General features: G+C 44.6%; 1 protein-coding gene across 1 annotated transcript in view; it reads right to left on the reverse strand.

The window, feature by feature from the left end:
* Positions 1-263: 263 nt before the first annotated feature.
* LOC137563177 (peptidyl-prolyl cis-trans isomerase FKBP8-like) overlaps positions 264-19,334 on the reverse strand; it is a 60,817-nt gene continuing 41,746 nt past the window's right edge. The window contains exons 7-8 of the mRNA XM_068275316.1: positions 8,828-8,974; positions 264-1,369 (exon numbers count right to left, since the gene is read on the reverse strand). Coding sequence (XP_068131417.1) covers positions 1,283-1,369; positions 8,828-8,974 — 234 coding nt within the window. The 3' untranslated portion in view covers positions 264-1,282. The remainder of the gene's footprint in view (positions 1,370-8,827; positions 8,975-19,334) is intronic.

Genomic DNA, 19,334 nt, shown 5'->3' on the forward strand with positions numbered 1-19,334 from the left:
ATCTCTTCATAGGTGATTCTCAGCAAGGCTTTTATTCTTTATAAAGATATTCCCTAAAAAGGATTTATACAATGATGCTGGCCAGCATCCCATTCACTAAGTTCTTTTGAATATAAATAAATCCCTGGGAATCCCCTATGAAGAGATGTACTAGTCCAAAACTTGTAGCTTCTGTCAGATTTCTACTACGTACTGTAAGTGACAGCAACATAGGAGAAAGGTAATTTATGGCTCATTTTACTCTGGAAAAAAATGTACTTCTTATTTGTATAGGTTTGCACATATTTTAAATTTTACAATTTTTCGCCATAGTGCCCCTTTAAGTGACATGTGACATGGCGAGATAGACATTTGTATCTACAGTGCCAAGCACACAAATATGCGGTGTTGCTTTTCTTTTTTCTCTGCCTGAAAGAGGTAATATTCAGCTTTGGAGCTGACAATTTTTTTTCCAGTCGGCACCCAGTCAGCCTATAGCCTCCTTCACTGATAAGGAATAATAGCTTTCCTGGCAGAGAACTGAGTGGGGATATACAAAAGGGTCAATAGTTCATATATTTTAGCACTCAGAGATAAGGGGCAGACTGTTTCATTGAGCTAAGACAAAAAATAAATCTTTTTTAAGTTTTTAAACATAACATAAAACTGTGGAATATCTAAAAGTCATTTTTAGAAGTAGGCAGATAGAAACAATTATTAATCTCTATTCTCACACAAGTATTACTTTAAGCAACCCCGTTTTGTAAGTAGCATTTCTTTGACAATTTCCACATTGAAATACTACACTATATTGGCGCTCCTGATGTCTTCTTGTTTTTTCCTTTCCGTTTCTTGGAGTTCATCTCTTGAATTTCATCCACTAGATTCACCCACATTTTAGATAAATGATTTCAGCTAGTATTGTGTTTCTTGGCTTTATGGATTACCTAGTAGGAGCTGCTGAAATTATGTTAGAGAGCTTCTGGTCTCCTCTGAAAGTGCTTATTGCAAACCAACAAACACTAGTATGGTCTGTCATAAGACTACTGCTATATTAATGTATTGAGTGCATGAATTCCTTATAAAACAAAACAATGTTCCAGTTGGATGAATAAAAAAGGCATATATTTGAAGCCTACGTCTGTGTCCCACATCATCTATAGTATCGGTTATGTGCAGAAGATCAGGATCCATCAAACTGGAGTTGCTTAGGTGTACAGTCTTCTACTGTGCAGTTTTCAGTATAAGCCAAGTATGACTTCACGCAAAAAAATAAAACAAATAGTCCTTTGTATGTTGATATTCAGGTGTTATATGTGAGGAAGAAAGCTGCCAGTAGGCTTACTAATGCAGCAATCACAGCTCCTAAGAATAGCATCCTGTAGGTTACCTGGAAAGACAGGAGTTGAGGACAGTAACATGAATGGCCAAATGTTTACAAGTTTTGAAAAGTATAATCAGATGAGATCGATTGCAGATATGTATCAGAAACATACAGATAAAACAAAATATTAAGAAAAGTAAATGATCAACTGAGAGGCAAAACGCGGGATAGTATTCCTACTAAGATACGCGAAGAGAGCACACATCACAAGGTCCGGATAGTGCAAGTGTGCCAACTGCTATGGCTGCTGTAGCAACTGCTAAGCCCCGAGTGGGTCTAATGCAAGGCTAGGTTTCCACTGATTTGTACTGTGCTCAGGGCCAGAATTTCTGGGAAGGCCACAAAGGCCAGGGCCTTGGGTGGCTGCAGACCAATGGGGCACCTGAACATGAAATAGAGGTTGCTACATATGAAAGAGGAGACTGAAAATGGGATCAACACATAAAAAAAGTGAAAATGATGCCCAAGAGAACTCTTTATTAAAGAGGGCTACAGTACATGGATGATACACATGGAAGAGGGGGCTGCACACGGAATGGGAGGGGCTACAGTACATGGATGATACACATGGAAGTGGGGGCTGCACATGGAATGGGAGGGGCTACAGTACATGGATGATACACATGGAAGAGGGGGTTGCACATGGAATGGGAGGGGCTACAGTATATGGATGATACACATGGAAGAGGGGGTTGCACATGGAATGGGAAGGGCTACAGTACATGGATGATACACATGGAAGAGGAGGCTGCACATGGAATGAGAAGGGCTGCAGTACATGGATGTTACACATGGAAGAGGGGGTTGCACATGGAATGGGAGGGGCTACAGTACATGGATGATACACATGGAAGAGGAGGCTGCACATGGAATAAGAGGGGCACTGTTGCACAAGAAAGGGAGCCACAACATACCTAGAAGTACATAAAGTATAATTCCGGCCTTGAGTGTGCTCCATTAACTGCTGCCGAGTCAGGGGAATGGGGCTATACTAACTGCAAGCAGAGCTGGTGAGGATTTGACTGACTACAATGGACATAGATCAGGAAACAGATCAAGATACCATGGGCCCAATCCAAGTCACTTTTTCTCTTAAGTTATCTCCTAGGTGATATTTTTATACCTTATCAATAAAATGCCTTTAAAGAGACTCTGAAGTCTCTAAAAAAAAGTCTTTTTATTTCACAAATATGTTTAATATCTTAGCCCTAACTATACCACCGCATTCCCGGCGCTGTAAACTATTTAAATCCCCCCTAACTTGCCCTCCCTCTCCCCTTCAAAATCCACGACTTTCTTGGTCGTGGATTTTGCTGCCCTAAGCGCTTCCGTGTGAGGCAGAGCTATGAGCTGCAGCCCTGCCTCACATGCATCTATCAGCGGCAGATTTCCGCCTCTCCCCGCCCCTCTCAGTGAAGGAAGACTGAGAGGGGCGGGAGAGAGGCGGTGATCCGGGCTCACAGACACGGGTGTACGACCGTGCACCTGATTGGCTGACTAGCGCCTGCTGGCCAGATAGAGGTAGGAAAATGCCTGAACTGGTAGTGAGCAATTGTGTGTGTTGCAGATGCGCTGAGAGGCAGAGCTGCAGCTCATGACTCTGCCTCTCCCAGAAGCGCTGCCCGGATTACAACCCGGGGAGTTTGGGGGGATTTAGATAGTTTACAGCGGCGGGAATGCGGCGGTTTAGTTAGGGCTAAGATATTAAACAGATAGACTTTTTTTAGAGACTTCAGAGTCTCTTTAACCACTTGCCGACCGCCCACAGCCCATGGGCGGCGGCAAAGTGGATCCCCTAAGGACCGCAATACGCCTTAAGGCGGTGCGTCCTTTTCCTTAGCCGGGGGAGCGATCGCGTCATTGATGACGCACGCTTCCCCCGGCAACTGGCTCCGCCCACCCGCCGTAACATCCCGCCGGCCATACGGAAGCGCCGGCGGGATGTTAACCCCGCGATCGCCGCTACAAAGTGTATAATACACTTTGTAATGTATACAAAGTGTATTATACAGGCTGCCTCCTGCCCTGGTGGTCCCAGTGTCGGAGGGACCACCAGGGCAGGCTGTAGCCACCCTAGTCTGCACCCAAACACACTGATCTGCCCCCCCCGCCCATTGATCGCCCACAGCACCCCTCAGACCCCCCCTGCCCACCCACCAGACCCCTATTTGCACCCAATCCCCCCCCTAATAACCCATCAATCACTCCCTGTCACTATCTGTCAACGCTATTTTTTTTATCTCCCCCCCCTGCCCCCTGCCCCCTCCTGATCACCCCCCCACCCCTCAGATTTTCCCCAGGACCCCCCCCAGACTTCCCCCCCCTGTGTACTGTATGCATCTATCCCCCCTGATAACCTGTCAATCACCTGTCAATCACCCATCAATCACCCCCCTGTCACTGCCACCCAACAATCAGCCCCTAACCTGCCCCTTGCGGGCAATCTGATCACCCACCCACACCAATAGATCACCCGCAGATCCGACATCAGATCACCTCCCAAATCCATTGTTTACATCTATTCTCTCCTCTAAACACCCACTAATTACCCATCAATCACCCATCAATCACCCCCTATCACCACCTGTCACTTTTACCTATCAGATCAGACCCTAATCTGCCCCTTGCGGGCACCCAATCACCCGCCAACACGCTCAGATTGCCCTCTGACCCCCCCTTATCAATTCGCCAGTGCATTAATTACATCTGTTCTTCCCTGTAATAACCCACTGATCACCTGTCAATCACCTGCCAATCACCTATCACCCATCAATCACCCCCTGTCACTGCCACCCATCAATCAGCCCCTAACCTGCCTCTTGCAGGCAATTTGATCACCCACCCACACCAATAGATCGCCCGCAGATCCGACATCAGATCACCTCCCAAATCCATTGTTTACATCTATTCTCTCCTCTAAACACCCACTAATTACCCATCAATCACCCCCTATCACCACCTGTCACTTTTACCTATCAGATCAGACCCTAATCTGCCCCTTGCGGGCACCCAATCACCCGCCAACACGCTCAGATTGCCCTCTGACCCCCCCTTAGCAATTCGCCCGTGCATTAATTACATCTGTTCTTCCCTGTAATAACCCACTGATCACCTGTCAATCACCTGCCAATCACCTATCACCCATCAATCACCCCCTGTCACTGCCACCCATCAATCAGCCCCTAACCTGCCCCTTGCGGGCAATCTGATCACCCACCCACACCATCCGATCGCCTGCAGACCCGCAGTCAGATCACCTCCCAAGTGCATTGCATCTGTTCTCTCCTCTAAACACCCACTAATTACCCATCAATCACCCCCTGTCACTGCTACCCATCAGATTAGACCCCCATCTGCCCCTAGGGCACCCAATCACCCGCCCACACCCTCAAACCCCAGCCCTGATCACCTCGCCATTGCATTACTTGCATCTATTCCCCCCACTAATCACACCTTGAGACACCCATCAATCACCTCCTGTCACTACCTGTCACCCCCTAGCACACCTACCCATCAGATCAGGCCCTAATTTGCCCCGTGTGGGCTCCTGATCACTCGGCCAAACCCTCAGATCCCCCTCAGACCCCCTTCCAATCACCTCCCCAGTGCATTGAGTGCATCTATTTTCCCCTCTAATCACCCCCTGAGACACCCATCAATCACCTCCTGTCACCCCCCTAGCACTCCTATCCATCAGATCAGGCCCAATACAACCTGTTATCTAAAAGGCCACCCTGCTTATGACCGGTTCCACAAAATTCGGCCCCTCATAGACCACCTGTCATCAAAATTTGCAGATGCTTATACCCCTGAACAGTCATTTTGAGACATTTGGTTTCCAGACTACTCACGGTTTTGGGCCCGTAAAATGCCAGGGCGGTATAGGAACCCCACAAGTGACCCCATTTTAGAAAAAAGACACCCCAAGGTATTCTGTTAGGTGTATGACGAGTTCATAGAAGATTTTATTTTTTGTCAAAAGTTAGCGGAAATTGATTTTTATTGGTTTTTTTTCACAAAGTGTCATTTTTCACTAACTTGTGACTAAAAATAAAATCTTCGATGACCTCGCCATACACCTAATGGAATACCTTGAGGTGTCTTCTTTCTAAAATGGGGTCACTTGTGGGGTTCCTATACTGCCCTGGCATTTTAGGGGCCCTAAACCGTGAGGAGTAGTCTAGAAAACAAATGCCTCAAAATGACCTGTGAATAGGACGTTGGGCCCCTTAGCGCACCTAGGCTGCAAAAAAAGTGTCACACATGTGGTATCGCCGTACTCAGGAGAAGTAGTATAATGTGTTTTGGGGTGTATTTTTACACATACCCATGCTGGGTGGGAGAAATCTCTCTGTAAATGGACAATTGTGTGTAAAAATAATCAAACAATTGTCATGTACAGAGATATTTCTACCACCCAGCATGGGTATGTGTAAAAATACACCACAAAACACATTATACTACTTCTCCTGAGTACGGCGGTACCACATGTGTGGCACTTTTTTACACCCTAAGTGCGCTAAGGGGCCCAAAGTCCAATGAGTACCTTTAGGATTTCACAGGTCATTTTGCGACATTTGGTTTCAAGACTACTCCTCACGGTTTAGGGCCCCTAAAATGCCAGGGCAGTATAGGAACCCCACAAATGACCCCATTCTAGAAAGGAGACACCCAAAGGTATTCCGTTAGGAGTATGGTGAGTTCATAGAAGATTTTATTTTTTGTCACAAGTTAGCGGAATATGACACTTTGTGAAGAAAAACAATTCAAATCAATTTCCGCTAACTTGTGGCAAAAAATAAAATCTTCTATGAACTCACCATACTCCTAACGGAATACCTTGGGGTGTCTTCTTTGTAAAATGGGGTCATTTGTGGGGTTCCTATACTGCCCTGGCATTTTAGGGGCCCTAAACCGTGAGGAGTAGTCTTGAAACAAAAATGACCTGTGAAATCCTAAAGGTACTCATTGGACTTTGGGCCCTTTAGCGCAGTTAGGGTACAAAAAAGTGCCACACATGTGGTATTGCCGTACTCAGGAGAAGTAGTATAATGTGTTTTGGGGTGTATTTTTACACATACCCATGCTGGGTGGGAGAAATACCTCTGTAAATGACAATCTTTTGATTTTTTTACACACAATTGTCCATTTACAGAGTTATTTCTCCCACCCAGCATGGGTATGTGTAAAAATACACCCCAAAACACATTGTACTACTTCTCCCGAGTACGGCGATACCACATGTGTGGCACTTTTTTGCACCCTAACTGCGCTAAAGGGCCCAAAGTCCAATGAGTACCTTTAGGATTTCACAGGTCATTTTGCGGAATTTGATTTCCAGACTACTCCTCATGGTTTAGGACCCCTAAAATGCCAGGGCAGTATAGGAACCCCACAAATGACCCCATTTTAGAAAGAAGACACCCAAAGGTATTCCGTTAGGAGTATGGTGAGTTCATAGAAGTTTTTATTTTTTTGTCACAAGTTAGCGGAAATTGATTTTAATTGTTTTTTTTTCACAAAGTGTCATGTTCCGCTAACTTGTGACAAAAAGTAGTATAATGTGTTTTGTGGTGTATTTTTACACATACCCATGCTGGGTGGGAGAAATAACTCTGTAAATAGACAATTGTGTGTAAAAAAAATGAAAACATTGTCATTTACAGAGATATTTCTCCCACCCAGCATGGGTATGTGTAAAAATAAACCCCAAAACACATTATAGTACTTCTACTGAGTATGGCAATACCACATGTGTGGCACTTTTTTGCAGCCTAACTGAGCTAAGGGGTCCAAAGTCCAATGAGCACCTTTAGGCTTTACAGGGGTGCTTACAATTTAGCATCCCCCAAAATGTCAGGACAGTAAACACACCCCACAAATGACCCCATTTTGGAAAGTAGACACTTCAAGGTATTCAGAGAGGGGCATGGTGAGTCCGTGGCAGATTTCATTTTTTTTTTAGCAGAAATGGAAACTTTTTTTTTTTTGTCATTAAGTGTCATTTTCCGCTTACTTGTGACAAAACATAAAATCTTCTATGAACTCACTATGCCTCTCAGTGAATACTTTGGGATGTCTTCTTTCCAAAATGGGGTCATTTGGGGGGTATTTATACTATCCTGGAATTCTAGCCCCTCATGAAACATGACAGGGGGTCAGAAAAGTCATAGATGCTTGAAAATGGGAAAATTCACTTTTTGCACCATAGTTTGTAAACGCTATAACTTTTACCCAAACCAATAAATATACACTGAATGGGTTTTTTTTAATCAAAAACATGTTTGTCCACATTTTTCGCGCTGCATGTATACAGAAATTTTACTTTATTTGAAAAATGTCAGCACAGAAAGTTAAAAAAATCATTTTTTTGCCAAAATTCATGTCTTTTTTGATGAATATAATAAAAAGTAAAAATCGCAGGAGCAATCAAATAGCACCAAAAGAAAGCTTTATTAGTGACAAGAGAAGGAGCCAAAATTCATTTAGGTGGTAGGTTGTATGAGCGAGCAATAAACCGTGAAAGCTGCAGTGGTCTGAATGGGGAAAAAGTGCCTGGTCCTTAAGGGGTAGAAAGACTGTGGTCCTCAAGTGGTTAAGTCACCAGCAAGCAAGAAAATACTCAGATAAGTTTGGCAGTACTATTTCACCTACCTTTTAGTACTTTTTCAATTGCAGGGTGCTGAAAAGTTATTTTAAACCAGTCGTCCTCACACTACGGCCCGTGGGCTGAATGCGGCCCGCCAAGGTTTTTTCACTGGCTGGCCCCTCAAACACAAAATGTGTAACATAGATGTGGCCCACGGCACCTTTAAATGTTGGCGCCCTGCATATAGAATAATAGTGTTGTAGAAGCCAGGGAGCAGCCATTCGCTGGCTTCCAATCCCATTCTGCATCAGGTGACACTGCTGTCCAATGTCACCTGGGTTCACTTTGCTGTCTGGAGACTTCACTTCACTGTCTGAAGACTATCTTCGGGTGCTGCATGACCGAATGGCTGCTGCTGGGAGTTCTTCTACGGACATGATTGGGGAAATCCATACCTAGATTCAATGTAATGTTTTTCAACATCATTTTATGTATGTTCCGGCCCCCTAGCAGTCTGAAGTATGTTGACCCGGCCATTGAAAAGGTTGAAAACGTTTGGGGATCCCTGTTTTAAACAGAAGATGAAAAATTATCTCCTAAGAGAAAACGTAGAAGAAAAAGTGAATTGGATTGGGCTCCATAACTTTAACCCAAAATTGGAATCAGAAGGCGGGGTAAAGGAGTACTTTTACCTAAAAGAAGCTAAGCTGCGAGATCAACTTTAATATGTATGATAAGTGTAACTGGTGATTATAAAATGATTCATAAGGAAACTGCCAATTATTTTTTAGCATTTTGTGCAGTGTTATTACTGTACAATAGCAAAGAAAAAAAATGACCTAATGCAGGCTGGCTGCAGGGAAGACACAACTTACTGTATGCTGTGAGCTGTGACGTTTAAGCGGATTTAAGTCATCTCTAAGCTTGAGAGGAGCTTTGGGTTTAAGTCTCACCAGGGATTTAGGAGTTTCAGGCTGTCCTTTTTGTCTTCTTACCAGCTTGGAAAGCTCTGCATGAATGGCCTGAAAGGAAACAAGTCATTGCATTACGAGTATCAGCTTCTCGGGAATTCACTCTAGTTTATTAGAGTAACCAGAGAAAGTAGTGACCAGATTTCACTTTCATTGCCAAGAATATACACATTAACCACTTCACTACTGAGAGGTTTTTCCTCTTCTGTACCAGAGCAACTTTCTCCTTTCAGCACACCTTCCATTCATTCCCCTATAATTTTATCACTACGTATCACAACAAAACAATCTATATCTTGTCTTTTCACCACCAATTAGGCTTTCTTTGGTACATTTTGCTAAGAAAAAAAAATAAGAAAAAAATTGAAAAAAAAATCATGATTTCTCAGTGTTCGGCCATGTTTAAAAAAATAATACATGCTACTGTAATTAGAAACCACACATTTTATTTGCCCATTTGTCCCGGTTACTAAAACGTTTAAAATATTTCCCTAGTACAATGTATAGCACCCATATTTTATTTGGAAATAAAGGTGGATTCTTTCAGTTTTGCATCTATCACTAATTACAAGTCCATAATTTCAAAAATAACAGTTATATACCCTCATGACATATATATTTAAGAAAAAGTTCAGTCCCTAAGGTAACTATTTTTGTATTTTTATATATATGGGAGGAAGAGGTGACGGTGAGAATGCACGCAGGAGTGAGCGGCGGCCATTCTCCGCAATATACGATTATCTATGTCCCTTGTAAGGATCCCTCCTGTAGCGTATTCTGTCTGTTGCAGTGGAGCTGCAAACGGACAGTTCTGTCTTATCTGCTTGCATTCGGTTGTGCATTTGCAATAAGTCTCATTGTCATTTGCAATCTCTGCAGTTCTGGGCAGCTCAGGATGCTGTCATCATTCCACCAATTGTTTGTTGCAGCTGAGCTGCGGCCAGATAGCCCTGGATATCCTGCATGCATGTTGTTACATAATACTGCACGTATTTCTTATGGGAGTCCTTTGCATTCACAGCCAGTTAGCAAATGGTAATCAAGCCAGCTCAGGATTGAGTGATTACCATTCAGCTGTGTGGAAATTTGCATGCTTGCATCCATTGGCTGATGCCAGCATAAAAGTCTGCCTCCCATTTCTGACCCCGCCTGACATAGCGTTCAACTAGTAGCACAGTATAAAAATAAAAAAGGGTCTAGCCCAAGTGGTTGCACCAAAATTAATATCTCAGCTTAGGAAAGAGCTAGGAACTTCCATGATATCTTAAAATAAGCGCCATTTCATCTGCGCTTAAATGTGTTATTATCATAGAGATAGTCAGTGGCATTCTGCTACAATCTTACCAAAAAAATACTGGGTATATTTTCCACTTTATGCTATCCATAGTAGGAACCATGCTGAGCTGCTGCCAGGCTGTCTGGGGGAAGGTAGGTTCTGAATAGGCCACCTGCTGTGTGTTTCCTGACTATTCCTGTGTATGCTGTCGTTCACAGGTAACTGTGACGAGGTTAATTACCTGGTCTGAGTTGTCATAGGTACGTGCTAAACTGTCTTCTGGGCTCCCTGCATTCTAAAGTAGGTTAGGCAAAATGGTACTGAAACACACTCAGCTGAGAGAGAAGTTCCTTTGAACCAGGCAATTGAATGTAAACACTGGCTTCTCTGGAGAACAAAGTAATCCCCATGAAAAGAAACTCTATGAAAGAGCTGATTCCTAAGAGAGAACCCCCCAAGGCTCGGCAGCCTGCTATCCCTAAACGTCAGATTCTGATCTGGCACGTCAACAGCAATCAGTGCAGCAAACCGATTGCAATGGCGTTTTCTTTTCTCACGGTTCTTCCGTGACAAGCATGACATTTATTCTTTATAAAGACACTCCCTGAAAAAGATTTATGTAAAGATGCTGGCCAGCCTCCCTGCTCACCGTACACTTTATTGGCAATTGGACGAAGCAACTGCCATTCACTAAGTGCATTTTGAAAATAAAGAAAGCCCTGTGAACCCCCATGAGGAGATGGGCTAGTCCAAAACCTGTTGGTTCTGTCAGATTTCTACTACCTACTGTAAGTGACAACAACATAGGAGAAAATTAATTTATGGCTCATTTTACTGTGGAAGAAACATACTTCTTAATTATATATGTAAACATATATTTTAAATTTTAAGATTTTCGCGACAGAGGTCCTTTAAGTGGTTAAATCAATACCATAACTTGTGACATATCTGTACCCCCCTTTAACCCAAAGATAGTTAGAGGTTATGATCCATGTTATGAGCATACACATTGGGCTCGATTCACAAAGCGGTGCTAACCCAGTTAGAGACTTTAGGCGTGATAACCATTGCACCACGCTGGTGAAAAGCCAGTTTAGGCATGATAAGTTTAGGCGTGATAAGTTTAGGCATGATAAGTTTAGGCGTGATAAGTTTAGGCATGCTAAGTTTAGATAAGTTTAGATCGCGCGCAAAGTCCTGCACGCAAAGCAGCGCCATTAAACTCTATGCGACGTGCACCAGACTTTGCTAGCGCAAAACCTTTGATCAGCTGTGCACTGCGGTGCTAACCCAGTTGGTGCTTAAACTTATCACGCCTAAACTTATCACACCTAAACTTATCATGCCTAAACTTATCACACCTAAACTTATCATGCCTAAACTTATCACACCTAAACTTATCACACCTAAACTTATCATGCCTAAACTGAGTTTAGGCGTGATAAAGGGCTTTTCACCAGCGTGCTAACTGTTAGCACCGCTTTGTGAATCAGGCCCATTGTATGATGCCTCATTAATATAACTGACAATGTGACATTCTTTACCCTGCAATCAAATACGTCATGATATTTTCCAGAGTGGAATGTCTAAGAACTGGTTCACACTTGGTGCTTTGCCCGCGATCACATTTGGCTTTGCGATTTGCGGGCAAAATCTTGCGATTCAGCGCAATTTTCTGCTTCTGATTCCCGTTCAATAGAACAGGAATCGCAGAGCAATCACCCCCAAAACGCTGCATGCAGCGTGTTTGTGACTGATCCAAATCGCAACCGCTTCAGTGTGAATCCATAGAGATACATTGTAGCAGCGCTTTGCTGATCGCTGGTGATCAGCAAAGCACTGCAGAATCGCCTCAATGTGAACCAGCCCTTATAGATCAGCTAAAGTAAATTATGTAAGTTCTGAATGTGAAATAGTCTATATTTATTTGATTATTTCAAATTACTGATTTAATTATTGATCATAGATATTTTTTTTAAGTACAAACATATGCAATACAGACAGTCCCCTACCCACAAACCATTAGAGCTACAATGTTTCAGAGATACAAACAAAGTTGTCATCATGTACAAAATATACAATACTGTTTTTTAATGACATATTTTTGCTGTTAAATGTTACAGTATTGTACAAACTGTTATAAGTAGTTTAAAACGCATTAGAAAAAAACCCAAAAAACATAGTTTATACTATTCGTCCAAATCCAGATTAGTCCGAAAGTAAAAAATGTACCTGTGCTTCGCCATGTTTAACAAAGGATACAACATACAAACAAAGTAAAAGCTTTGGCTCCCCATTATAGTCTTCCTGGTAAGCTGAGGCAGGAGAGGGGTCAAAAAAGGTGGCAGCTGGGCCCTTTGACACCCACTATTCCTCAGGCACCTGCCTAGGTTTCCTTGTAGATGATCCTGCTCTGGCGGAACCTGTTTGTAAGTAAGGGACCACTTATATTCCAAAGCTGGACAAGCACGGTGGCCTAGTGGTTAGCACTTTTGCCTTGCAGCACTTGGTCCCCGGTTCAAATCCCAGCCAGGTCAACCGCTGCAAGGAGTTTGTATGTTCTCCCCGTGTCTGTGTAGGTTTCCTCCGGGCACTCCGGTTTCCTCCCACATCCCAAAAACATACAGATAAGTTAATTGGCTTCCCCCTAAAATTGGCCCTAGACTACAATACATGTTCTACACAACATAGACATATGACTATGGCAGGGATTAGATTGTGAGCCCCTCTGAGGGACAGTTAGTGACAAGATATATATACACTGTACAGCGCTGCGTAATATGTCGGCGCTCTATAAATACTTAATTAAATAAATAAAAACTGGAGAAAACGATGTGGTCACATACTGTATCTTTGTGTGATATCTGGATTATGAGCTTTAAATATATTATTTAAGCCAATCGTAATACTTTATGTAAACGCCTATTTAAATGGCAGACCTCTAATGTACTATTTTATCTAATAGGGCTATGTAATGTCCCTGAGCCCTAACTACCTACATGCATCCATCAGTGGAAATATAGTATGCACTTTGGCCTACTGAGCTTCCCTAGCCTCTTTTGTCCAGTTATACTTACGATAATCCTATTTCCCAGAGCGTATTATCATAGTTATAATCATTTGTCTACTACTGTGAAAGAAAGTCCTAGAGCTCTGGTTTCAAAAAGCAATGACTGACTCTTCAAGTATCTGAAACGACAAGCAAAAATACCGTGCCAAAAACGCCATTACACCAAGTGATATTTACTATGTTAAGAAACGGGTCTGTAAATAAAATGTTAGGTTGCGGAAATCTGTGAAAAATGAGCCTTAAAAGTTCTGAAGTTATGTGTATGGTCAGATCTGTTCAAAATTCAACAATCTGCCACTTGTTTATAAGTGCTTTAATTTCATCTAATTATGAGTTAACCACTTGAGGACCCTAGGTTTACACCCCCCTAGTGACCAGGCTATTTTTTACAATTTAGGCACTGCAGCTTTAAGGGCTCGCTGCAGGTCTGTACAACTCAGCACACAAGTGATTTCCACACCCCCTTTTTCTGCCCACCGACACAGATTTCTGTTGTTGGGCTCTGATCGCTGCAGGGATGTTTGTTTAATTTTATTTGTATTTATATGTTTGGATTTTTTAAAATAAATTACGTATTTAATTTTTTTTTATTCCCAACCCTCCCTCCCCCCGCCAGCCAATCACTGCAATCGGCTGTCACAGGCATTAGCCTATGACAGCCGATTGCTTCTGATGCTCTGTAGGGGACAGCAGAGTGACACGGCTGTCCCCAGTACAGCGCTGTACATTGTAAATAGACAGCGGTTTCGCCATCTAACAGTGTCCTAGTGGCTTTCGCCGCTGGGTGACTGATGACAGAGCAGAGCCCAATCATTCAATCGGAGATGTGCCTGCATCGGTGAGCGCGATCTCCTGCAAAACCCCGCTCCACACCAATTGGTGTGGAGTGGTCAGCAAGCGGTTAAAGATACACCATAGTAACAAACAGTTGTAACTCAAAAAAATAGAGTATTGTGCAAAAGTTCATTTATTTCACTAATTCAACTTTAAGTGGACCTAAACTCAGGATTTCCCCTTTGCTCTAAAAGATAAGTAACTTCATAATATCCTTTACAAAAAAAAAATCTTTAATCAGCAGCATCTCTGTGGAGAAATGTAAGCAGGTACAGTTACTTCTTCCTGGGTGAAACCTCCTGTGTTTGCTGTGGGCACAGGGCAGCACAGATCAGAGAGAGGTGTCAGCTCAAATTATAGTGATTTATTACTAATAGATAAGGGAGAATTGGACAGCCCTTTATCTCAAAATACAAACAGGGTGGGTTTTTCCGTGTTTTACTTCATTCCTGTGGATAAGTTTAGGTCCTCTTTAATAGGTGAAACTAATATATGAAATAGACTCATTACATGCAAAGCAAGATATTTCAAGCCTCTATTTGTTATAGGGCTCGATTCACAAAGCCGTGCTAACACAGTTAGCACGCCTAACAGCCTTGGAGTGCAAATTAGGGTGCTAAGTAGTTTGCACGTCTAAAGCTGTAACAGATCGCGCGCAAAGTTTAGTGCTGTGCGATGTGTGCGAAACGTTGCACCGCGGGCGCACGAAACGTTGCACCGGTGCAACGTTTCACGCGCATTGCTTAAACTTTGCGCAAGCGGCCATTTTCGCAGCCTAAGTGCCCTTTTCGCTGGCGTGCTAACACTTAGCACCCTTAGTGAATCAAGGCCATAATGTTGATGATTATGGCTCACAGCTTATGAAAACCGCAAAATCAAAATCTCAGACCATTAGAATATTGTGAAAAGGTTCAATATTCTAGGCTCAAACTGTCAGGCTCTAATCAGCTAATGAATCCAAAACACCTGCAAATGGTTCCTATTTCCTATATTAGTATCACCTTTTAAGCTGAATTACTGAAATAAATGGACTGTGGATAGTCATTCTGGCGTATAGTGCCCATATAAGGCCGTCATTTTAAAAGGATGCTACATCTAACAGTTGCTACCAGGCTCTGTTTTAATATGATGATCAGTCCTACAGTGGTTAATATTTCTCTGTGAGCAGAAATAATGAATCCATGGATGCAAGCAGGCATGTGTTTCTGTCCTTTAAAAAGTCTGACTCATTCACCTAATAGGTAAAATGATAAGTGGCCTGTTAGACGCTGTAAAGGTGTGTACACATGCACTACATCCGTCAGACCCTCCCGCTGGGCGGACGTTCAGACGACAGTAGTGCATGTGTACACGCTGTCAACAGACTGATAAGGCTGTTTCTGAACGATCCGCTGAGTGGATCACAATAACACAATAACAGAAGGGGGATTAAAAGCATTTGCATTTTTGTACTGTATACTAAGGTCTTTATATTTGAATTAAATATAGAACATGTGACAAATATGCTGCATAATACACGTGTAAAATTGTATATTTACATCACATGATCTTAGCACTGGACATGTTAATTCTCAAGATGATCATTGACTGGTACCTATATGGACAACAATCTGTAACACGCTATTATGGACAATAATCTGTAACACTGGAAACTCCAACTCCAACAAACAAATAATGATGTTCCTCAGGTTTTAATGTTACAAAACTACCTTTATGTAGTTAGGACTCCACCACTCCATTGTCCAGAGGCGGCCTTAGAGTACACGGGGCCTCGGGCGAGTGTCATATGCGGGGCCTAGAGCCAATATATTGTGCTGGTGGTACTGTAGAGTCTTTCCCTGTTTACCAGATACCCAAATACGATGTTCCTGACTGAGAGACCTGTGAGAGGTGTATAGTCACAGTGGTTGGTGGCGCTGGGTCTGGTATTTTGTGCAGGAAATGACCATGACTGCATGTGCGCAATCAAAGACACGTTGCCAGGTCAGCACCTGAGTGTGAGCCGACCAGGAAGAGCGGGGCTCTCAGTGTGACCGCGGAGCCCCCCTCAGGTGTGGGGCCTGGGGCGATCGCCCCACTTGACCCCCCCCCCCCCCCCCCACAAAGGCTACCTCTGCATTGTCAGTGGCATTGTGTACAAATGGAGGCAGTCAGACTCCACTTACAGTATATCTGTTAGGACTTCTCTTCAGTCCCTGTTGACCCTCCCACGAAGGAAGAGACGTTCCCCAGTAGTGGAGTCTAGGTGACCACGGGTCTTCACCCACACTCCCTTGAGGGGGGTGCAGGACCACACCCCCAGGAGGGGGATGTGGAGCTTAGCTGCCTAGTGCCCTACCAGGTCACTACTGGGATAGTCTCAGCGAGTGGTCAGGAGAACAGGAGACACTCTTAATGGAGTAGGCGGAGTCCAAGGTAAGTTAAAGGTCCGGAGGCGGGTAGCAATCAAGCCGAAGTCGGGGTCACAATCCAAGGGTCGAGGCAGGCGGCAATCAGGCAGAAGTCGGGGTCACAATCCAAGGGTCGAGGCAGGCGGCAATCAGGCAGAAGTCGGGGTCACAATCCAAGGGTCGAGGCAGGAGATCAATCAATAGGCATAAACAGGAACCACAGGTAACCGGAACGGCACACTAGCTGATCAGAAAGAGCAGCACTGCAGTCAAGGGCAGTGCTGCTTATATAGGGACAATTGGCGCCGAAATTAACGCCCTGCGCATGCGCAGGACGTGCGCAACCCTTCTGCGCATGCGCGCGCACTTCTCTGCGTGCGCGCGCACGCGGGTGCGCGCGCACGCGGGTGCGCGCATGCGCGGTGCCCTAGGTGCTGCGCGCGCAGCGTTCTGCGCGCGTACGCATTCCACCACACACACCGACGAGCAGGAAGTGAGCACAAGAGGCCCAGTGAACCCCCGCGCGTGCGCACAGCAGGACGCGCACGGGGATGCCCGGAGGAACGTCTATGGTGAGTGTAACATTGCCCCCTCCCTATGGGCAACCTCTGGGTGCCCCTAGGTCCTGGTTTTTCAGGGTACCTTTGATGAAAGCGTCTAATCAATAAGGGCGCATGGACATGACCAGCAGGCTCCCAGGAATTCTCTTCAACCCCGAAACCCTTCCACTTGATCAGATATTGAAGGGAGTTCCGTAATCTTCTACTGTCAAGAATTTTTTCCACCTCAAATTCTTCAGATCCTTCAATAATGACCGGTTGAGGGAGGTCAGGTGTGCGGCCTGGGAATACATTCTTCACCACCTTCTTGAGACAAGAAACATGAAAAACAGGATGCACCCGGAGAGAGGAAGGGAGAGACAGTTTGTATGTCACTGGGTTGATTTGATGTAACACAGGGAAGGGTCCCACAAACTTGGGTGCAAGCTTCCTTGAAGGGCAGTGGAGTCTGAGATTGGTTGTGGACAACCAGACAAGGTCTCCAGGGGATAATAATGGAGCCACTCTCCTGAGTCTATCAGCAGACTTCTTCCCTCTTTCCTGTGTCTGTTCCAGAATCCGGTGCACAGTCTTGAAGTTCTCCTGAATGGTCGAGATCCTCTCCTGCACCCCAGGACATGCTGAGGAAGCATCAACGTCGGGTAAGAATGCGGGGTGAAGGCCATAGTTAATAAAGAAGGGAGATTGATGGGTCGATGAGTGAACAGAGTTATTGAAGGCAAATTCCGCTGTGGCCAACAGAGAGTACCAGTCGTCTTGGGAAGCGGCGGTGAAGCATCTGATGTACTGCTCCAGGGTCTGGTTAGTCCTTTCGGTTTGGCCGTTGGACTGTGGGTGATAGGCAGAGGAGAGAGAAAGTTGGATTCCCAACTTCTTACAGAGTTCCTGCCAAAACCGAGAAGTAAACTGTGTCCCACGATCTGAGACTATGTCGGATGGTAACCCATGGAGCCGGACAATCTCCTGGATAAACACTTGGGCGGTCCCCGCAGCAGATGGGACTTGTTTGAAAGGTAAGAAGTGGGCCATCTTGGAGAACCTGTCTACCACAACCAGGACGGTGGTAAACCCTTCAGAGGGAGGTAACTCGACCACAAAGTCCATTGCAATATGGCTCCAAGGTTGGGTTGGCACAGGTAGAGGATTTAACAGTCCCCACGGTTTAGAACGAGGGGTCTTGGACCGTGCACAGACTTCACAGGAAGAAACATAGGAGTGACAGTCTTTGGCTAACTCAGGCCACCAGAACCTTCTTCGGATAAGCTCTTGTGTGCGGGTGACCCCGAAGTGACCTGCCAGTTTGCCGTCATGACAAGTTTGGAGTACTTGTAAACGTACCTCAGAAGGAACAAAGACCTTGTCCTTAAAGTAGTATAGACCCTCTCTCATGGGAAGTTCAGGAGGTCTACTGTTGGAGGAAGTTTGTTTAATGGCATCCAATAGACTAGTTTGCATGAGCAAGAAGTGCTGCGGAGACAGGATGTTCTCAGGAACAGGGTCTGGAGACGATTCAGGATGATACATGCGGGACAGGGCATCGGGTTTAGTATTCTTGGATCCAGACCGATAGGTGAGATGGAAGTTGAATCTCGAGAAGAAGAGCGACCACCGAGCCTGACGTGGTCTCAATCTCTTGGCAGTTCGGAGGTACTCCAAGTTCTTATGGTCTGTAAGAATTAAAATCGGTTGTTCTGCGCCTTCCAGAAGATAGCGCCACTCCTCAAGAGCGGCTTTGATCGCCAACAGTTCGCGGTCAGCCACATCATAATTCCTTTCCGCATTACTAAGTTTCCTGGAAAAGAAGGCCACTGGGTGAAGAATGGCTTTTGGCCCGAACCTCTGGGAAAGGATAGCCCCGATGGCAACTTCAGAGGCATCCACCTCCAGGACAAAAGCTCTTGCGGGATCCGGATGTTTCAATATGGGTGCTGAGGTGAAGCAAGACTTAAGAGTTTCAAAAGCACGCTGAGCCTCGGGTGTCCAGTGGAAAGCCTTGCTAGTACTAGTAAGGAGGGTAATAGGCGCCACAATCTGTGAAAAATTTTTAATGAATTTTCTGTAGAAGTTGGCGAAGCCAATGAAGCGTTGTACAGATCTACGGTCCACTGGGACTGGCCATTCCAGAATAGCCGACACCTTTTGAGGATCCATCTCCACTCCTCCTGGAGAAATCTTCAGACCCAAGAATTGTATGTGTACTTTGTCGAATTCACATTTCTCAGGTTTGGCGTATAGTCCGTGGACACGAAGGCGGGCCAGTACCCTTTTTACATGCGTCCGG

Source organism: Hyperolius riggenbachi, chromosome 3, assembly GCF_040937935.1.
Source record: "Hyperolius riggenbachi isolate aHypRig1 chromosome 3, aHypRig1.pri, whole genome shotgun sequence".
Lineage (NCBI taxonomy): Eukaryota > Metazoa > Chordata > Amphibia > Anura > Hyperoliidae > Hyperolius > Hyperolius riggenbachi.